The sequence below is a fragment of the Uloborus diversus genome, chromosome 2 (assembly GCF_026930045.1).
Source record: "Uloborus diversus isolate 005 chromosome 2, Udiv.v.3.1, whole genome shotgun sequence".
Taxonomy (NCBI): Eukaryota; Metazoa; Arthropoda; class Arachnida; order Araneae; family Uloboridae; genus Uloborus; species Uloborus diversus.
Window position 1 is genome coordinate 213,162,447 of NC_072732.1, and position 22,574 is coordinate 213,185,020.

The 22,574-nt window shown below is 33.9% G+C and overlaps 1 protein-coding gene across 1 annotated transcript; it reads left to right on the plus strand.

The window, feature by feature from the left end:
• Nucleotides 1–301: 301 nt before the first annotated feature.
• On the plus strand, nucleotides 302–21,362 carry LOC129216785 (tRNA wybutosine-synthesizing protein 2 homolog). The gene is made up of 5 exons (XM_054851001.1): nucleotides 302–671; nucleotides 10,171–10,321; nucleotides 12,641–12,750; nucleotides 15,287–15,444; nucleotides 21,006–21,362. The coding sequence occupies exons 1-5, from the start codon at nucleotides 482–484 to the stop codon at nucleotides 21,360–21,362; spliced, it is 966 nt and encodes a 321-aa protein (XP_054706976.1). The 5' UTR covers nucleotides 302–481.
• The last annotated feature ends 1,212 nt before the right edge of the window (nucleotides 21,363–22,574 follow it).

The window sequence follows — 22,574 nt, forward strand, 5'->3', positions numbered from 1 at the left end:
TACTAACCGAAGCGTTCTGTGATCAACCGGTTACCACAGCGGTTACCATTCTAAGCAGTTGATTGGTTGTTTGGAGCACGTGATTACCACCTGATTAACTAACCGGTCGCACCCGGTCGAGCTTGTCGAGCGCAACCGTTATTTCTTTTCTTTATTTGATAATATGTAGCTCTACTGACTTTTATTCACTCTTCAAAATACTTTGATGCTTAAAGAATCCCCACAAAGCTCTTAAATTCACTTAATTTAATCTAATTGAAGTTTGCCTCGAGTAACACATAATTTGGCATCAATACAAGATTAAACATTTTGAATTCGTCTGCTCTGCCGTTTGTCGAAAGAATATTTTCTTTTATAACTATAATAAATTAATGAAATGATTCTGGTACATTCTATTTCGTACAAGCAAAGCATTATAAAATGAAAATTTCAGTACTTCTTTGTAGAAGCTAATTCACAGCAGCATTTTGTTTCATATAAAATGCCGAAAACTCGGCGTTCGAAAGTTTTAAATCCAAAAGAAATCCTCAAGACGAAATTGCTTGAACTTTTTAGTGACCGTGACGAGAATAACACTGAATTAAATGATGTGCCGCAGAAGTGGGAAAAGCATGGAGATCTTATTTTGTTACCTTCTTCAAGTTTTCGTAAAGATGTCTGGTTGCAATTCGGTATTTCAGTCGTTTTTATTTTTTCGGTTAAGATATACACAAGGCCTGTTTACCGCATTGATAAACTAGGCCTGGGATCCCATCTTTCGAAGGGGCCCCACTTAAAGAATTTTGCATAACATTATAAAACAATAAACCACTACATTCCGCTATTAGAACCTTGAAGGGGCCTCCGTATTATTGTGAGCCTAGTTCCTTGTTTTTAGCTGATCGGGCCCTGGATATATATGAATAATTTGATGCATGGACCATGTAATAGTTTTTCTGTTTTATGCCATTTTCAATTCCTTTTCAACAAGTGTTACTTGTTGAAAATAGATTACTTCCTTTATAATTCTTTCACATTAAAAAAAAAAAAAGTTTGTTTTGAGGCAATAAAATGCTAGGTCTCGATAACGAGTGCTTTGTTTGAATTCAAGTTTATATATTTGCATATGTGTATTGTTTAATTCTCACTTATATATCATTTCAGTGTGAAAAAAAAGGAAGCAAAATATTTTAAGTGCTTACTAAAATATTGCATTTTCTCTAGTACAGTTAATTCTTGACATCAATAAAAAATAAAAGGGGTAAAGTAAATTATCTACCTCAGAGGGATTCAACACTATGTCCATTTTTTTCCAAAATGACATTTTACAGAGTTAAAATCAGCTTTTCTCATATTTCTTAGATGCATAGAGCACTATGTCCAAAACCAGTTATTAATTAATGGATATAGCGTATTTTAAAAGAACACCAAGTCCACTTTCACTTAGAGGGATAGAACACCATGTGGTTAAAACTATTCTCCTGTAAAGTTATGAAAATGAACATAGTGTTGTATCCCTCCGAGGTACAGATATATTATTAAGGTTGTTGCAGCAATCTAAATCATACCTCTATCTCTGCCCCTTCTACAATTAGTTAGTTTTGGAGCTATAAATTTAAATCTGGATTCAAGATTAAAGATACACTACTGTAGTGGTCCGATTACTACACTCAGACTGGTTTTGATAAATTCCATTGCTATAATATTCGAATTGAACGTCAACTATTTAGTGACTCTTAAAAATATGCTAAAAAGACCTGAAAAGTCTGCCAATGGGCTCCAGATACCTTTTGTTAAGTTGTTGCAAGTTCACTTGTACTTGCTGTAAGTTGTTGTAACAGCAAACTTGCTGCAAGTTAACTTGGTTGCAGTGCCATGCACAAGGGAAGCAGGGTTGGTAAAAAAATGTTTTTTTTAAGTAAAAAAATGGTTTTTTTGGTTTAAACCGGGTTTTTTTTTGGTTTAAATACTATTTGCGAGAAAAACAATTTTCGGAAGGTAATTAAGGTTCTATGTAATTAACAGTTATTCAATAGTCACATTATACCTAATTTCTTGATTAATTAAAGAAATAAGAACAAAATCTTGTAACTAAATTAAATAATTAAAATAGCTTTCTGCGGGGAAATATTGATTGAAATGTTTGACTTGATTAACATATTAGTATGCATGTATATATAGACCCTTTATGATATGAAATACTTCAAGAAGTGGTTGTGATGCGGGTTAAGATAAAATATAATGAAGATCCAAGAAAAAAACTTTATAAAATCAACATAATATGAATAATTATCGAATAAAGGTAAAAGTTATATTTTTAAGCATAATCTTTTCAAAAGAACAATTTTCATATTTTTCTTTCTGATCTTACATAATGCTGATTTTTATATACACAATGTCGCAAATATTGAAGTAAAGCAAAATGTACAACAGTACATGATTGAACAGTCAAAAAATCGATTGCTGCTGTACTGACAAAGTTTTAAAAAAAAGTGCTGCTCTATATTCGACTCCGTTCTTATTTTGGAAAGACTTGGAGAAGATATTGACTATCGCTAAAACAAAGAACCAAATCAAAAATACAAAAATTGGTGTAACATGGCTTAAATTACAGCTTATTTACTGGCATACATGTTGCATCCAGCATTGAAGTTTAAAAAACATTAAATGCAAACTCTTTAGAACAGATAAATGTGTAGCAAATTCTATTTCAAGAAATTTTTTTTGCCAAAAACGTTATATCTTCTGCAACAGTGACTGAGTGGTGGAAAAGCCAGGAAAAAGAATTTGAAAAATGCAATGCAACCGTCTTTAAAAGTCTTCAAAATTACTAAAACCAGCTTCAGAAAAGTGCAGTGCATATATTTTCGTCATTTAGATATCATTCATAACTCAAAAATTGATTAGGCTCTGGAAAAGCTTCAAAACTTGCTTTTTGTTCAAAGTACTAAATAACATAAAAATAATATTAATTTATAACATAAAAGTTGCTATGTATTTATGCATATGTTATTGTGGTGTGAAGTTGATTTTATGTAATTGTAAAAAGATTTATACACATATTTCTGAAATGAGTTGAATACAAATACAAATACAAATACAAAAGTGACGAACAGCAACAGGCTCTGGGCCCAGCTAGACTGGTCCTAGTCAATTTACAATCCCCAGTGAAGATCAATGGCCCTCTTAAAACTGTCTACTACTTTTCTCATTACCACCTCTTCCGGTAAGCTGTTCCAAGGTTCCACTACCCTGCTAAAATAGTAATTTTTCCTAACATCCATGTTAGCCTGAGATTTAAATAGCTTAAAACAATGACCCCTTGTCCTGTTTTCATTGCTAAACTTCAGCCCCGTAACATCTTTCATTTTAATAAATTTAAACAGCTGAATCATGTCCCCACGGTCTCTTCTTTGCTCAAGACTGTACATTTTTAGCCTTCTAAGCCTGGAATCATAATCTAAGTGGGAAAGTCCACTTATTAGCCTTGTAGCCCGCCTTTGAACCCTTTTTAATACATTAATGTCTTTCTTAAGATAAGGAGACCAAAACTGAACAGCATATTCCAAATGGGGTCTTACCAAACTTCTATATAAGGGCAGAAGAACTTCTTTAGATTTATTTGAAATAGATCTATTGATAAACCCAAGCATCTTATTGGCTTTGTTGCTAGCAATGCTGCACTGTTGGCTAAACTTTAAATCCTTACTTATTAAGACCCCCAGATCAGTAACTTTGTCTGCCTGACTAATGACTGAACCTTGCAAATAATAACTTGTACACTTATTTCCATGCCCTAAATGTAGCACTTGACATTTCCCAACATTAACAGCCATACCCCATTTATCAGCCCACTCCGTAATATGATCTAGATCCTCTTGCAGCTGATTTGCTTGTTCTTCATTTTCTACAGTCCCCATAACTTTGACATCATCAGCAAAACAATTCATGTTCCCAGAAATATTTTTGTGAATATCGTTCATAAAGACAATGAACAAAACAGGCCCTAACACTGATCCTTGAGGAACCCCGCTTAAGACCTCACTCCAATTAGAATAATTTCCCCTTACAACTACTCTTTGTTTCCTTCCGGTCAGCCAATTTTTTACCCAAATAAAAGTTTTCCGTCCTATTCCTATATCAGCTAATTTGCTAAGTAGAGCAACATGCGGTACCTTATCGAAAGCTTTTTGAAAATCAATGTATACAACATCTACAGGCTTCTTATTGTCCAAAGCCATGGTGACTTTGTCATAGAAATGTAATAAATTAGTTGCACAAGATTTACCTTTCCTGAAACCGTACTGAAAAGTAGTCAATAGAGTATTAGTCTCTAGAAAATTTACTATCTTAATTTTCATCAATGTTTCAAAAATTTTGCAAACCACCGAAGTTTGACTCACAGGTCTATAATTTCCCGCACTCCCTTTAGACCCTTTCTTGAAGAGCGGTGTAATGTTAGCCAGCTTCCAGTCCTCTGGCACTGTCCCCAAATTATAAGAAGCATTGAAAATGTTTGCGATTACATCTGCTAATTCCTCTGCACATTCAACTAAAATTTTCGGATAAATATTATCTGGCCCCGGAGCCTTAGTCTCTTTAATTTTTTTCAAATGAAGTAAAACGTCATCCCTGGAAAATACAAAGTCCTCAAGCTGTATTATAGCTTGTGTCTTGTTGGTGTCAACTGTTGAGATACAGTTATCGTTAAAAACACTCGAAAAAAAGTTATTTAGAACATTAGCAATATCACTATCGTCCTGAATTAAAATTCCGTGCTCATCAACCAGTGGCCCAATATGACTATTTCGAACTTTCCCCGAATTAGCGTATGCAAAAAACCTCTTGGGATTCCTGTTTATGTTATCTGCCAGTCTTTGCTCCAACTCTCTTTTCTGAATCCGTACCAAATACTTAAATTTACGCCTTGCCTTACAATATTGGAGCCTATCTGCACTGTGACCAGTTTCTCTAAACCTATGAAAAGCAGCTTGCTTGTAATTTAGAGCGTCTTTAGTTTCCCTGGAGAACCACATTGGCCAAATTTTAGTGTTGACACCCTTTCTCCTAAAAGGAACATGATCCCTAACCGTATTCGCTAGATTTTCCTTAAACTCTGCCCACTGAAGATTCACATTGCTATTGTCCAATCCAGAAGAAAAAACTGCTTTCAAACTCTGCCGAAGTGCCACAAAGTCAGTACTTCTGAAATTCGGCACAAACCTAAAATTCACTACTTTGTGCATATCAAATTTAATCCCAAACCTAATACTGTTGTGGTCACTGTCTCCAATGTGTTCCCCTACACATAACCCCTGAACAGAGCCTTCCATGTCGCAGAAAACTAGATCTAAAATCGCGTCCTGTCGAGTACCCTGAGTTACAATTTGATCTAAGAAACAGTCACCAATTACTTTCAAAAATTCCTCTTCTCTGCTATTACTATGGTAAAAATTATTCCAATCAATTCCTCGAAAATTAAAATCTCCCATTATGATGACTGACCCCTTGCTAGAAATGTCACTAATAATACTAAACATCTGTTCGTCTTGACCCTGGCTTAAGTTGGGTGGCCTATAAATATTCCCCAAACGTAGTTTTTTGCCCTTATTACTAATCAATTCAAGCCAAATCATATCAATCTCATTAGGTTTATCATTAATTACCAATTCATTGCAAATTAAAGTGTCTCTGACATAAAATAAAACCCCACCACCTCTTTTACCTACTCGATCTTGTCTAAACAAATTATACCCAGCAATAAATAATAAATCATCATCACTTTCCGTAGCCCATGTCTCGGTAACTCCGATAATATCCAAACTCTCGTCTATAATTATGCTTTTCAATTCTTCCATCTTGTTCCTAATACTATGAGCATTTGTATAAAAAACCTTAAGTAAGCCCATCTTACTTTTATTTAATGCTGCACGATTGTTTGAATCCCAAGTGTTAAAATCTTTTCTCTTATTAGCCACCCTATCTCCGTTTCTACTAAAATCCTGATAGCTAGTACCCTTTCGAATTCTGCTCCTTAAACCATGCCCCCCATTCCAACTTAGTTTTTTGATTCTGAAGCCTCTAAAATCAAACCACTAACCATTTTGACCCCTGTAGAGCTCAGATGTAGGCCATCCCTAGCAATCCAATCTCGTTTACATTTACTCCACACATCAATAAACCTGATACTACGCTTAACGCAAATTTCCTTGAGTACCAGGTTCATACACCTAGCCCGTTGGTTTAACCAACTCCTATGCACTCCATACCTGGGAAGCAAATCAACCACTTGGACATTTGCCGAACAGTTGGTTGCTTTGTCCAACAGGGAATCCCATTCCTTTGTAAACTCATCATTGTTACTATGGCCTACATCATTAGTTCACACCCACAAAGTAACTACATCCTCTTTATTAATACATTACATATACAGGGTGTCTGAAAAGTCCTCGACACATAACAATGGTATTTTAGGTTAAATGTGTCAAGGACTTTTCGGACACCCTGTATATTTATTTAAAAATGTAATTTTAATGTTTTTGTTTGTAACAGATTAAAAATATTTTGCTTTAAACCAAAAGATTCGTTGTTTTCTCCAACAGTCTTTAGAAAAAATTCATTTAGTTGAAAGCCTTGAACAAAAAGACTAGCTTTGAAACTTTTTCCAATCCTAATTTGTTTCTATTCAATATGTGTGGGAAAATCAATGTAAACCTGCAAAATGATTTTTTTTTTTTTTTTTGGCTTTAAAAAAAAAAAAAAAACATTAAAAAAACCAATTGGTTTAAACCAACGTGGTTTAAACCAAACAACCCTGAAGGGAAGGTTTTTTAAGAATGAAACCCAGTCCCATTGGGGAAAAAATAATAAAAACCAAAATGAAGGAAGTCTAAAAAATCGTGAATTAACTTCAATGTTAATGTTTGTGTTCAGTGCTCTTTAGAAAAATATAAAAAACATTTGTCTTTGAAGTTTTGCTGCAATTTTATTCTGTCCCTCCTTTACTGATTAAAATCATACTTTAGAAAAATCAACCGCGGAAGGTTCTCAATCACATCCCACAATACAAAACAGGGGTGCCCATCCCCCTCAAGTTCAATGGCGCAAATCCCCCCTCCCAAATTTTTTTCAAACTTCTTTCCCTTTTTTTTTATTTTATTAATTTTTAAAAGTTTTTATTTAAATTATTTAAAAAAATATTTTTTTATTTAATTTATTTTAAAAACATTTTTTATTTAATTTATTCTTTTAAATATTTTTTATTTATTTATTTTTAATTATTATTTTTTTATTTGAAAAGTTCTGTGCTACGCAAATGACACACACACAAACTAAATAAAAAAATAAAATATAATATAAAAAAATAAATAGTTTAAATAAAAATTAAAATAAAATAAATAATTTAAATTAAAAATCAAGCAACAAATAAGTTTAAACAAATAAAGTTTTTAAAAATTTAAAAATCCCCCCCCCCCCGCCAAAAAAAATTTTTGATGGCGCAACTTGCGCCATAATCCCTCCTTGTTGGCACCCCTGATACAAAACATTAACTGCATTGTTATTGCTTCTTATTAAAAGGTTATGATGTATCTGGCATTTTAGAAGGGAAAAAAATGTTATTGTGAAATCTATCAGTAACTGTTTGGTAATGTAATTTGTGTCTTCAATAAACTTCTTCCTATTTGGTTCATTAAGCATTATTTCATACTATAAACCCTAAAATACATTAAATGGTATTTTTTTAAAAATTGCCCAATTTACAAAACTTTTTGCAATTTACTTCATAGTAAACAAATATTAAGGTTTGAATCAAAAGAAAATGTAAAATGAAAGAACATTGCAGTCACTAGCACAGCCAGACTTTGCCTTCTGGGGCTGGGGAGGGACTGTTCATAACAGCCTTTACAGTAGCCGCCGCTTATATGAATCACGTTTATTCTAAGCAATTTTGATTCCATAAAGCGGCTAATTCAATAAAGAGGGATTTTATTTTGTTTTTGATAGTTTGATTCATTAAAGTGGCTGATTCAATCAACCGACGTCCACTGTGTATGAAAAATATGATACTATGATTAGTAATATGCAGGGGTGCTTCCCTAAGATCAAACTCGACTAAAACTAAAACAAACTTGAAATATTGCACCCTCCCCCCCAAGCAAGAGCCTCCCCCCCCCCCGCAAGAAAAGAGAAAAATACACCTAAAAACAACCCCCTAAGAATTTTAATGGTCGCAGTATGTGCCATGATCCCTTTTAGGTGGGCACCCCTGTAATATGACTCAAAACCAAGGATTTGGAGGAATGCAGCTTTGATTGTGGCCATGCAGAAAAATTTATTCAATACCTTAGATTTTTTTCCAGGCAATGCAGGCAAGAAAAAATCCTTAAATCATAAACCTTTATAAAATCGTGGGCATGGGTCTGCTTGGTTGGTAGGTTCGTTCTAATTTAATAAGTATATTGTTTTCCCTCCAAGTTCCCAACTCTGCCAGTGCTTGTAGAGTCGGAGTCGAACTGATTTTGAGCTAAAAGAGTCGGTGTTGAAGGCCCTAAAATTTCGGACTTGGTCATTTTTCCTCCTATTTCACAGCCCTGGTAGGAGCCTTAGTTGGCTATACTGCAGCAAACAATTGTTAGAACATGAAAAAAAAAGAATAAAAAATATAAAATTGCATAAGGAGTAGAGCACAAAGTTTTAACTTTTGAACAACAAACTGAAATAGAATAAAATGAAAAATACTATTGAGCAATATAAAGATATGAATAAGCAAAGAAAAGCAGGGACTTGTGGATGACCATGAGTACCCATAAAGGTAGGCTCAAGTACCTGCAGCCCCCTTTACAATATTATTTCCCCCTCTGGTCATTGATACTGTAAAAATTTTGGCATCAAAACATTTCAACATAAATCATTAACGAAGGATTGTCATTTAAACTTTTATTATTTTAAAATATTTATAATTTTCACTGAATTTTTCTTTCAAAATGGTAACAATGTATTTTAGAGATAACAAATTTCTGCATCTTCCAAGAAAAGCAAAAATATAAACTCCTTTAAAGGGGTTCAGTCCAACAAATAAACTTTCTTAGCCCCCTCTAAAATTACACATATGGGGGCCTATGTGAATAACACTAAATTCATGATTTTAAAAAATCTATCTTCTGATGGAAGGGGAGCAATGTAGGACAAGGTCTGTGTCCCCTAGTAGTCAATTCAAAGATGAATGAAACTGGTTGGAGTGTTTCAAAAAATCTCTTATATAATTAAAAACTGAGCGTATCTATGTATGTCCAAGCTCCTTCTCCCGAAGGAAGAGTGAACTGACCATTGAACCAGGTATCAATGGATTCGTAATCTTCCTCCCTTCATGTTTGGCTATTTAACATAATCTTCCGATAATAATTAGCGGAGATATCAATTAAAAACTATTAATTATGAAGCTTGTATTTCAACATAAAATCCATATTTTTCGAAGGCTTGCCTCCATTCAAATTATTATTCAGTGCTTCATCTCAACTTTCCGCAACAACGCTTTTATTAAAATGCATAGCGGAGTGAAGAAAATCATAGAGATGAAAGATCTGTTGCCATTTTCTTTTCTCGAATATGAACAGGTAAAATTCTTGTTTTTGTTTTGAGGCTTTTCCTGTAAACAGGGGGTTTAAAATGTTTTTTTTTTTTTGGGGGGGGGGGGGGGTTCCGCAATCTGCCGCAAAATTTCACTGACTTTTTTTTTTTGGTTCAAGCCTGAGTGTTGAACTTGCGTCACTTGACAAAACTTTTATTTTCGAGGTGGACCGTGCAAGGCCGGGCAACGCAGCTAGTAAGAATGAAATTTTGACAATCAGAGAAAATATGCAACACTGATTGACTTTACATTTGTTACATATAATGCTTCTTTAATCATCATTATATTTTTATAATCTTCACTTCATATTTTATTTTTTGGTCTTTTAAGTTCCTTAATTTATAAACACTGAAGTACAACAAAACTATCAGTATTTTTTTCTTGAATATTTAAGATCCTTGCATCAGTACTTATTAATTCTAAATATTTCTGACTGGAACAAATGTTTTATTTTATGCTCTACTTTCTTCTGTTTTTTAATTACTCTTTTAAAAGCTTTATTGATTGATACATTTAGAAATATATACATTTTTTAACATAGTAAAAAACATTTTTTTTTCCAGGAGATAAACTATGGGACATTGTTGCAGAGGCATTGAATGCAAATAGAGTAGCACGTAAATCTACTATTCAGAATGATGACTTCCGTAGCCCTCGAGTTGAACTTCTGAAAGGAGAGGACAGCTGGGTTACACATATTGATAATAAAATTAAGTAATTTGTCAAAAGATTTAAGTACCTAAGTTACATCAAAGTTGAAAATTTTCATTGTTTTGATTATTTGTGGTATCAAAAAGTGAGATACAAATACAAAAGTGACGACCAGCAACAGGCTCTGGGCCCAGCAGACTGGTCCTAGTAAATTTACAATCCCCAGTGAAGATCAATGGCCCTCTTAAAACTATCTACTCCCTTGCTCATTACCACCTCTTCCGGTAAGCTGTTCCAAGATTCCACTACCCTGCTAAAATAATAATTTTTCTTAATATCCATGTTAGCCTGAGATTTAAATAGCTTGAAACAATGACCCCTTGTCCTGTTTTCAGTGCTGAACTTCAGCCCCATAACATCTTTCATTTTAATAAATTTAAACAACTGAATCATGTCCCCTCGATCTCTTCTAAGCCTGGAATCATAGTCTAAATGAGAAAGTCCATTTATTAGCCTTGTAGCCCGCCTTTGAACCCTTTCCAATACATTAATATCTTTCTTAAGATAAGGAGACCAAAACTGAACAGCATACTCCAAATGAGGTCTTACAAAACTTCTATGTAAGGGCAGAAGAACTTCTTTAGTACCATTTTATACAAATATATTAAATGGAAAAGAAACAGTTGGACTTTTTAAATATTACAAAAATGGTCCAAAAACCTATGGGAAGAGGGTCAATAAAAATACAAAAATTATATTGGCAAATAAATTGCCAGAGCTGGGATTTTTTGTAGTGAAATCGATGAATAGAATCCTCATGAAAATAATAGCCAGATATCGAGTAACCCACGAGTTTCAACAATGAAACTCACGCCTAAGCATTATAGTTCGATTATATGTTTTGTTAATGTTTAACATGCAGGGAAAGGCTTTATTATGACAAGGCTGAAGTTGATGCGGTAGCTTAATTGTTTTACTGGTAAGACTGTGCCAGTAAAAGCAGGGGAGTAAAGAAACGAAAAAATGGTCAACAATGAACGCTATCTACTGGAGTTTACGGTTAATCCACTGGAGTTAGTGTTAAAATTTCAAGTATCAAAATATCACCAAACAGGCAATTGCTTCATTCAAATGTAGAAGAGTAGAAGCAATTTTCACCCGTCATACCTTTACGGGCGACTCTCTAGTTCTATAAATAAAAGCAATAACTCATGTTCTTAACTTTTCTTTTTTCAATTACCTTTAGTTTCAAATTATTTGAACAAATGACAGAGTTGTAGTCAATCTTTTGCAGCAATTTTTACTTGGGATAAACTCCAATTCAGATTCTATCCAGCTCTGCATTTTATTTGCTCTCCGGTCAATTATTTTCAGTCCTAAGTTTTCGCAAAAAAAAAATTATCTTTTCTCAAAAACTTTTTAGATAATCAGGGTTCACAAAAAAAAATCTGATTATTATCTAAAAAATCATCATCGTCAATTATTATATCTGATGGATTGAAATAAAATGTTCATCAAGGGCTTTTCATTATTGAGCATTTATATGATATGTTGATCAATGTAATAAATAAATCATATTTATAATCAAGGCCAGCTCTAGTAGTTTTGCTGCCCTAGACGATATTGACAAGTGCGGCCTCCCCCCCTCCCATTGAATTATAATAATATAAAAAAGTATTATATTATTAAAATAAAAATAATTGTAAAGTGCTTAAAATTAGTGTGAGCTTCTAGTTAAATTCCAAAATGGGTTTTGCAAATTCAAGCACTGGTACACATTTTAAATTATCTTTTTTAACATTAAAGTGCCATTCTGAAAGAAAAATTCAGTGAAAATTATAAATATTTTAAAATAACTTATGGCACTGAAACAAGCATGTTTCATTAAAATAAAATAATATAATCATATTTGTAGTTAATATTTTCAAAAGGTTTTTAAATCAAGCAATTTGCCACCTCTAAAACTAAATTGAATTTTTTGTTAAATTCTGAGCTATGTTTTGCGTATCCAAGCACTGGTACACACTCTAAATTATTATTACTTTTTAGCATTAAAGCAGTGAATTTTATGACACAAAACAGACATTCATGCTTTTAAACAATTATAAACATTTAAAATGAGAAGAAAAAAAACGAGAAAGTCATTTAAAAAAAAAATAAAGATCAGGTCTTCTGAATTTTGAGATTCTAAAATTTGGGTCCCATACTGTGAAACAAAGATCTGATTGTATGTTTGTGATATGTCATTGGATGGGTAGACAAAGATATTTTAATTTGAAATTTCATGTTACAGTTGAAAAACAAATTTTCCTGTACTGTGTCATGGATCAAAAATTAATGTTTCCTGATCAATTATGTGTAGCTTCAAAATTTTTCTTTTAGGTATACATTTGATGTCACAAAATGTATGTTCAGTTCTGGAAATATATCTGAAAAATTGCGAATTGCCAAGTTTTGCTGTGAAGGTGAAACAATCGTGGATTTATATGCTGGTATGAATGTGTTCAAAAGTTTTGTGTAGCATGCAAGCATTTAACTAAAAATGATGTTATATAGTTGTCTGACAAGCTGATTTTCTTTGCACCTTAATTATAGTGTGATAAATTAAATTAAGTTTGTAAAATGTTTCCCCCCCCTACATGTGTACAGTAAAATAATAATATTTTTTGTTTATTACAATTTATTTTTTATAAATTATTCAAGTAATAAGGTGTCAATAACTTTTTCATTCCTTAGTTTCTAATTTCTATTAATAAGTTTCCAGTTTTTACTCTATAAAAGTTCCAAGATTAAAACATAATTTTACTGTTTGCACCCATTAATTATTGTTAAAAAAGGTGCTTAAACTGATTCATTTTACACTTAGGATGAGCTTTCTGAAAGAAAGTTGCAAGGACTGTTATGAGTGACTGATGTTCCTCCTAGCAGAAAATTCTTTGCTGCTGGTCCAATCAAATAAATGGAAACTGGCTTATGCCACTTTCATTCTCATCTACACAGCTGTTTCGTTTAGCGGTTTATTTCTATGGGGCACTCCTGATGGGCAATATAGTTTAGTTTTTTTTCTTTTTGGATAATCACAAATTGCTTACTGTTTTCACTGAACGGTTGAATGATGTCCATGTCCAGCCGCATCCTTTGATTTTAATTTTTCTATGCTTATAATACAGGCGTCCCTGTGCCTCGAATTGAATTATTTATAAAAGAACTTATCGACTTTACACAATCCTTTCCGCTCAAAAACAGTATCCATCACACAACATGCAGCATCCAGTCCCTGGCATTTATTTGAATTTTACTGTCTTGAATTCAAATTATGGTTGCAATAAAAGCTATTGGTAGAGACAAGAAACCCAACGAGTAGAGTCCTATTGCAATTCGTGATTGCAAAAAACATAATTTGAATTCAAGACCTCAAAATTCAAACTATATTTTCTGTTTGCAATGGGTAAGACTTAATAGAGGAGCCCAAATTCATGTTGAACTCAATTTGTAATTTTTTTTTTTTTTTTTTTGACTGATACCTATATGATTCTAACCCATCCAGTGCTGTAGCTGGAAAAAAAATGTTTGGGAGAATTCCCCTTGGGGTCTGAAGGGACTCACTGCAAGAAAAGGCTGTTTAAAACTAATTTACATTAACTTAGCATTATTTTTGCAATAAAAAACTAAATATTTGTAGGACAGATTACCCCCTCCCCCCCCCCCCCCCCGCCCCCTACCCCAACTACAGCACTGAATCCTCTATACATAGTCTGCCCAATAAATACGCGAACTAAGGCCTTAAAAAAATTATTTTGCAAAGTTTAGTCCACATCGATTTGTCTCCTTCAAAGTCCTCAGCAGTTAGGCTCTTTAGTTATCTCGTTGTTTCTCGCTTTATTGAGTCCAAACCTTCCCAGTGATGTCCCCTCGTCACATTTTTGCATTTTGGGAAAAGGAAAAGTTGCAGTGTGCGAGATCTGGCGAATAAGGAGGATGATTAAGGATGGTGATTGAATTTTTTTCCAAAAACTGACGGACAACCAATGCTGAATATGCTGGTGTATTGTCATGGTGAAGGATACATCCATCACCTTGTGTCAAATTTGGTCACACACAATCTCTCAAACGCTTGATAACTGTGGCATAGACCTTGGCGTTTACTGTTTGTCCTTCAGGAAGAAATTCATGATGAACAACACTTTTGACATAAAAAAAGAAACAAGAGCAGTTCTTGCTTTTTTGGTTTGAGGTTCATCTTTTGCTTTCCACTCCTTGCTTTGTGATTTTAGTTCAATTTCATACTTGTAAAACCATGATTTGTCACCAGTGCTTACCCTTTTGAGAAATCCAGCATTGTTTTCAAGTGAAATTTTCCAGTCAGCAACACATTCAACTTTTGATCTGTAGTCAGCAGCTTGGGCATGATTTTTGCACTCATTTTTTAAGCCTAAATGTTTGTTTAAAATGGTGTGCACAGTTGTTTTTCCTAGATTCAGTTCATCAGCTATCATTCTGACAGTTTTTCGTCAATCGGTAAGCACAAGGGACCACACACAATCAATGTTGTCTTTGCCACACGTGGTTGATGGTCGTCCTGGCCTTTCATCATGTGTTGCATCTTGTTGGCTATCTTTAAAACGTTTAATTCACTTGAAAATGCATGGTTTCTTCAGAGCATTATCACCGCAAACAGCCGTCAATATTTCAGTAATTTAATGATAATTTTTACCTCGCGTCACTAAAAATTTGATACTGATTCTTTGCTCCGTGATTCATCACTTTACATTTTCAACAAGCAGTAAAAACAAGGACAACAGAAAAGACCATAGCTTGCAACATACGCGCAGTCCGGCTATCTGGCAAGCACTGACAGCTCATTGGGTGTCAGGTAACTATTGCTGACAGTTAGCAAAACTGTATCCTGGCCGCTAGATTGCATGAGTTAGCGTATTTATTGTACAGACTATGTATGTGTATGCATGCTTATTACTGTGAATAAATTTCAGAAGTTTATTTGTAATTGATGCTGTGACTTTTTTCCAGGCATTGGATATTTCACTTTGCCTTTCATCATTCATGCAAAAGCAGAATTGGTACATGCATGTGAATGGAATCCTCATGCTGCTGAAGCACTAGAGAAAAATCTCATTTTAAATAAAGTTCGAGAAAAATGTGTCATCCATTTTGGGGATAACAGACAGGTTGGTTCATTTTCACCCCTAATATTTGTAATTTAATATTTAAAAAAACAGTGCAATTATGAGTTTGATTTGCATACAACATTACTAGAATCCACTTTTGCAGCCAGCATTCTTTTATGGAACTGGTTTTTTGCTCAAAACAACCCTTATATGTGTGTAAACAACTGTATTAGGATTGGCAATAATGTTAAAACCACGGCCTCTGGAAGGTGCTTTTACTCTCCCCCTCTGAAACTGCTTTAATCTGTTCATTTGTTTTTGCTTTTAATGGCACAAGAACAGCAATGCTGTTTCAGGCAAAGTTTATTACTTAATTTCTCATCAATACAGAACAGCTTAGAGGGAAGGGCTTGACTTTCTGGAAAATTTCTAAGGGTAGGTGCCTACTGGGGTGCACAGGGCTGAAATTTTTGGGAAGGGAGAAATTCTCAACTTACTGAATGAAACTCTGAATTTTACCAGAAAATAAAATATATGAGCATGAGCAAGTTTAATGAGAAGAGACATTGGATAGCCTTTAATAAGAAAAGGAACAATCAGGGCCGGATCAAAGAGTCGGAGGCCCTTAGGCAATAGAAGTGATGGGGACCCCTAGAGCCATCGCGAGGTCAGAAAACAGGGGCGGGGGTCTGTAGCGTCTAAATTTTTCACACCCAACCCCCTTTTTTTTTGAAGCAAATGTAACTTTTTTTTTTGTATTTAAAACTTTGATATTTCTCCGGGGTCCCTAGGCAACTGCCTACATTGCCTATTTGGTAATCCGCCCCTGGGAACAATTGCAAAAACTAAGACTCATTGGTGCAACAGCCCTTTGGAGCAAAGGTCTACTGTGCCCATTTTGACTTCCTTGGTAGAGGGCTCTGGGGTTCAAAGACTTATGTTTTGGTGAGGTGGTCATCAGAAGGCAGAACCTCCAGTGTTTAGTTCCCAAGCACTGATTTTATTCATCCACTGAAGGAATTAAAGGTTGTGTTAACTTCACCCAACCCGGCTCTGCAGCATGAAGCACTTCCACTAAGCCACTGTGCAATTGCAATACTGTCACCAATTTTGGCGAATGAGGAATTTTTTGGAAGTCACTGTGACCTCCCATTGTGGGCACCCCGGTTGCACATTATGTGCATATTGAATGACTAAAAAGTAAGTAAGCTGTCAAAAGGCAATTCAGTGAAAGTTGGACAATGTTTAAGCAGGGCCATCCCAAGGGGGGGGGGAGAGTGGGGCAATTGCCCCGGGTGCTAAGAAATGAGGGGGAACTGCAAGGCACCTCTCTTTTAGACAGAGCACGATGACATTCACATGAAATTAGGCGCGCCTTGCGACGCCCCCTCATTTTAGGTATCATAGATACGCAGCCATAGACACACAAAATAGAGAATTATAGCAATGATTCTCCATTTTTTCCAGGAGCACGAAAATATTCCTGTCTCTCAGTCTCCGAAACATTAGTTTCCTTTGCATCATTGAAACAGGTACAATTTCTGAGAGCATAACTGTTTAGAATCAAACAAAAGGCACTTCTCATTTGTCTAGTGCTGACCAAAATTGCTTGAATTCTTCCCCTGCATGCAGTGACATAACCAGAAAAAAGTTTTAAGGGGGCTCATTGAAAAAAACCAAAAAAAAAAAATTTTTTTTTTTCTTGATCTGATTGAAGTTGTCCGGTCAAAATTTTGAAACTTTTAGTTTTGAAAACGCAATTTTAGCCTTAAAACGCGATCATAGGCCATGTTTATTGACATTAGGGTAAGAGAGGGAGCTCAGAGACTGTTTCCGATCATTTTTTTAAAAATAGATTGAAATCAATTCCTTTTCCCCCCTGCAAGTTTTCAAAATTGAAGTTTCAAAAACGCAACTTTAGACAAATTTCGAAGATTTTATGGCTAGAAGGATCTGGAGCATTTCCCAGGAAAATTGTTCAAAATTATGGTTCCAAAAATTTAAGCAATGTTTTACTTTCAGGGGATAACCCATTAAATTTTTCGTAAGTGTTGTTTGAAAAACCCATTGCTTGTGATATTAAAGAAAGACAGCAAGGGGACCCTTGCATGAATATTTTCTTAAACTCAAGTCTTAAAAGCAATTTGTAAGGGGATATTTTGTAATATTAGGACCAGTGATTTTTCGAAATTAGAGCTCCGAAAACGCAATTCTGAGTGATTTTCGATGTTGTTGAGTATTTGTGGACTTCTCCCTAAAACTTACAAATGTTTGACGCAAAAAAACAACATCTTTGTTTATAACATATAAGAAAGCTGGTATTAAATTGGTAGAAGTAAAACCAAAAAACTCTTGAAAAGAATCATTGGTTGAGTTCAGATCGAAATTTAATTTTGATGTAATTTACTTCAATAAATACATTTTCTATTTATAATCAGCAAATTATTTATTCATGTTCTTAGTTTGATCAATATGAATAACCAATTCAATTTTAATTGTTTTTTATCTTGTGGGATAACATTTTCCTAGATAAATATTTGGATTTTTAACATTTCCATTTTTCTAAAAGTTTTTGCTGCATTAATGTTTTGCAAATATTAGAAACAGATTTAGTGCTTGTGATTTCATTTGTGTTATTATGCATAGCCCATTGATTGTTTTGTTTATTAATATGTAAAAAATTCAAGTATGTATTATTCACTGATGTTATAACTAACTTGATTTTTCTGAGTGTATGGGGGGGGGGGGGGCGCGCCAGGAAAATTTCGCCCCGGGCGCCGTCAGCTCTTCGGACGGCCCTGTGTCCAAGCAGTCCAGGTTTTGAGCCAAATATCTTAACACAAAATGAGCTATTTTTAAAATTTGATGAATACAGGGTCTGCCGTATCAACCTTATTTGTAGATTGTGCTGTGTGAATTGTAGTGGTGATACAGTAAAGCTTCAGATTAGCCGTCGCCAATTGGCGACCATTTCATTGAAAATGGCTACCAAAAAATAAAGTCATAGTCTCCAGATATGGCGACCATGTTTTTGTTTATTTGTTAAATGCAATATTGCGCCACGAAAATACGCTTCCAAGCCCTATTATGCATCCAATACAATTTTTCATAGTATGTTTATATCTTTATGTTTGAAAAAATCCATTAAACTTTTTTTTATTTTTGCAAAGTTTACTAATCCCTAAATTTGTTGTTAGTATTACAAACAGCGAATAAGTTATTCACTTTTTGTGCTATGGATATACCTTATAAAAAATGGCTACCAAAAGTACACAAGTGGCTACCATTTTTGTGACTGGTGGCCAGCGGTGGCATTCTGTTTCAGATTGACCTGATAATTCCTCCCTCTAGCCCAGACTTAGATAAAATCAAAAGCTTTCTGCGAACACAAATCCTAACCGGAAAATTTTCTGCAAATAATTATTTTGCCTAACTCACCCTTGAATAAAAAATGAAGTTTATATTCAAATATGAAAGAGACAAAAAAAAGTGCTTTAGATCATTTTTTTTTTTTTTACAATAACATATATAGTTTGCTTATTTTTCACCAACTGAAGAAAACTGCCAAAACCATTATTTTTTTTCACATGTGCTTTAAAAGGCTTTTGGAGAAAGGCTTTAACAGAAATAAACTCTGGGATTTTCTTAAAAATTTCCTTTAAAAAAAAATTTTTTTTTTCTTGAGCGATCACGATTGCTTATTGCTATCATTTGACCATCCTTGAGGTCCGGTTCCTTTTTCAGAATGGACCAGGGGCCTCTGCAGCACCGCCGTTCACCGGAGGACGGAGCTGCTCCTCTGGTCCTAGCCGCCACTAGCAGCACTGTCCACTGGAATCCCCTCCGCCTAGGCGGTGGTGTCCATGTCCTGCATACACACACTCCTACATACACACACGTCTACACACACATACGCACACGTAACCGCCCCGGAGGAGGGGCAGGCTTGGGAGGACATGAGCCGTTTCTAGAAACAATAGCCTCCAATGAGTAGGGTCCTGTCGCAACTCGTGATTGCAAGAAGCATAATTTGAATTCAAATTAGATATATATACACAAAACTGAAGAAAACTGAAGAAAACTGCCAAAACCATTATTTTTTTTCACATGTGCTTTAAAAGGCTTTTGGAGAAAGGCTTTAACAGAAATAAACTCTGGGATTTTCTTAAAAATTTCCTTTAAAAAAAAATTTTTTTTTTCTTGAGCGATCACGATTGCTTATATATATATATATACGATTGCTATATATATATATATACATATATATATATATTTTTAATCAATGTTAGCAGTTTGAAAAAAAAATTCTGCAGAGCCCAAAATTTTCTGCGAACGTCGTTCGCGCGTTCGTCTATATTATGCAAGATTGCTCTAGCCATCTTAGTTTGTGGAATCTCTATGTGGAAATAATTTGAGGAAAAGAGCTGAAGCAGAAGAATCTATGCAGGTGCCTGGAATAAAACCTCTAAATTTCTTTTCAAAAAATAAGAAAAACACAATTTGAGTGTTGCTTCTTCCTAATATTCACCATTGTATTCTATTATAGTTGCCCAGATTGCAAATCATATCAGCACACAAAGTGCTGGTGTCAACTTTATCTTGATATCACAGAAGACAATCAAAAAGAGGAGCTGGAGTTACAAAAGGAAGTAAAAAAAAGTTTGAACAAGAAAAGACAGAGTTTGAAAAGGGCAGTCAAAAAATTAGGAATGGAAATCAAATGGATAAATCAAGTTGCAAGCAAAAGTACTCAGGGCTCTTTAAAAGTATTGTGCTTTACTTTTAAAGATCTTAGTTATTGCATCAGAGAAATTAGTTATTGTAGAACTAGGGTTACACTAAAAGACGTTAGAATTTTTTGCACTGATAAAAGGGTGCTATTGCATCCTTGAAATAGCTGTTTAGTAGTAGTTTCTTGAAAACTTGTGCTTTGCTTATGTTGATTTTTCATTGTATTCACATTAAAGTAGTTCAGGCTGTGATAGAAAGGTGTATAAAGCTCAGGGAAAAAAGAAAGGAGAGAGAGTTAAATCTGAAGATAACTGTTTAGTTGATAAAAATAAAATTTATTGAATATAATTAGTTTTAATCATGAAAAGAAAAAAAAAACCTTTAATTTTTATAGATTGTTGCAACATTTTTTTTTTTTTTTTGTACTTGCACATTAATTTTAACTCACTCAACAAAAATGTCTACTTTTTTTAACTATATAATTTTCAACTGCATAATTAGTTCACTATTTCATTTATCTAATCAAATAAATGCTACAACTGTTTTAATTTTTCAAGCAACTTCTTTTGCAATTTTTTTGAAAGTTTTATGCTATTTTTTATTGAATTTTTCCTGTGGCAACCTTGAAATAAAGAGTTGAACTAGAAAAAAAATAAATAAAATTGAAAGGGTGCATCCCTGATGCTGACAAAAAAGGTCCCTTTGGAAAAATGTGTCCTTTTGAAAACGTTTCCTTCCCATCCTTATATAATAACATTTATAATGTACTTTCAGTTTTTAATCTAAATCAGTACTATGTTTTTAAAAAGGCCTGGCATCCTGAAGTTTTGTTTGATAATGCACTATCTATAATTCAGATTGTATACAAGTTTTTCCCCTTCTTTTTCAAGGTTTGCCCTGAAAAAGTAGCCGACAGAGTGAATTTAGGACTCATACCATCTTCCGAATCAGGATGGGAAACAGCCTGCAGAGCTCTGAAACCATCTGGTGGAATTTTGCATGTACATGGGAATGTGATTAGCAATATGAAATCTAAAACAATACCCATGGAAAATAATAAATGTAATATGGTGGAATGGACTGAATGGGCAGAACACGTGCGTTGCAAGATAGAAACTATTCTGTCAGATCTGTACCATTATTCATGGCTAGTGGAAGTCTTGAACATCAATCACATTAAATCATATGCACCACACATTGACCATCTTGTGGTAGATATTAATTGTAAATGTGCTGTGGGTCAATAAATTATTTACATTTAAAACTTTCATGTGAAGTAGTCTATAGCTACAGCATTTGCATTGCAACCGGGGGTGAGGGAGGGGGTTCCCCCCTGACATCCATCTCATACGTGACACCCAGAATAGATTTAAGAGTTAAGAAAATTATAAATGTTTTGATTCTGAAATTTTCCCAAATAGGGTAGACCGACCAGTGAATAAACAGTTAAGCACAATTTCATTTTTTAAAAATCCTAGTAATTTTAAATTCTATACTATACAGATCGTGATAGCTAAAACATTTTAATTGGTCTATGTAAATATCTCTGAAAAATCGCAGGAACTTAAATGGTACCGCTTCCGACATTTTAGGTGTTTAAAGAAAAAATGGCACAACGACCCAGTGAATGAACACCTCGAACCAGTAAATGAACACAAATTGGTCCAGTGAATGAACATGATAAATTTTGATTAAAAAAGAAACTAAGTTTCTTTGAGATCTATCTATCTATCTATATAACTATCTATATGTATTTATCTATCTATTTATATAACTATCTATATCTATCTATCTATGCAACTATCTATATCTATCTTTTTATATCTCTATCCATCTATCTAATATACCTTTCTATCTATTTTTCTATCTATCTATCTACTTATCTATCTATATATCTATCCATCCATCTATCTATCTATCTACATATGTATATATCTACTTATCTAATTATCTATCAATCTATCTAACTATCTACCTATTTATCTGTCTGTACATCTAAATATCTACCAATCTATTATCCTAATCGCTCTATTTATCTATCTATCTATCTCCTTATCAGTATATCTACCTATCTATATCTATCCACCAATCTATATCTTTCTGTCTATCTACCTGTCTATATATCTACCTACTATCTATCTCTATACGTCTACCTAGCTATCTATCTCTATATTAGTCTCTCTATCTAGCTATTTATCTATTAACCACTACCTATTTATCTATCAACAAATCTATCGATCTATCTATCTACCTATATATCTATTTACCTCTTATTTTTTATATATCTATCTCTATATCTTCATCTATCTATTTATCTATCTATCTATATACAAACATGCATACATATCTACCTATCTATTCTCTCTCTTTGTATATATAATTTTATTTCTCTATCTCTCTATCTACCTGTCTATCTATCAAGAGAGATAAAGATATAGAAAGATAGATGTTGGTAGGTA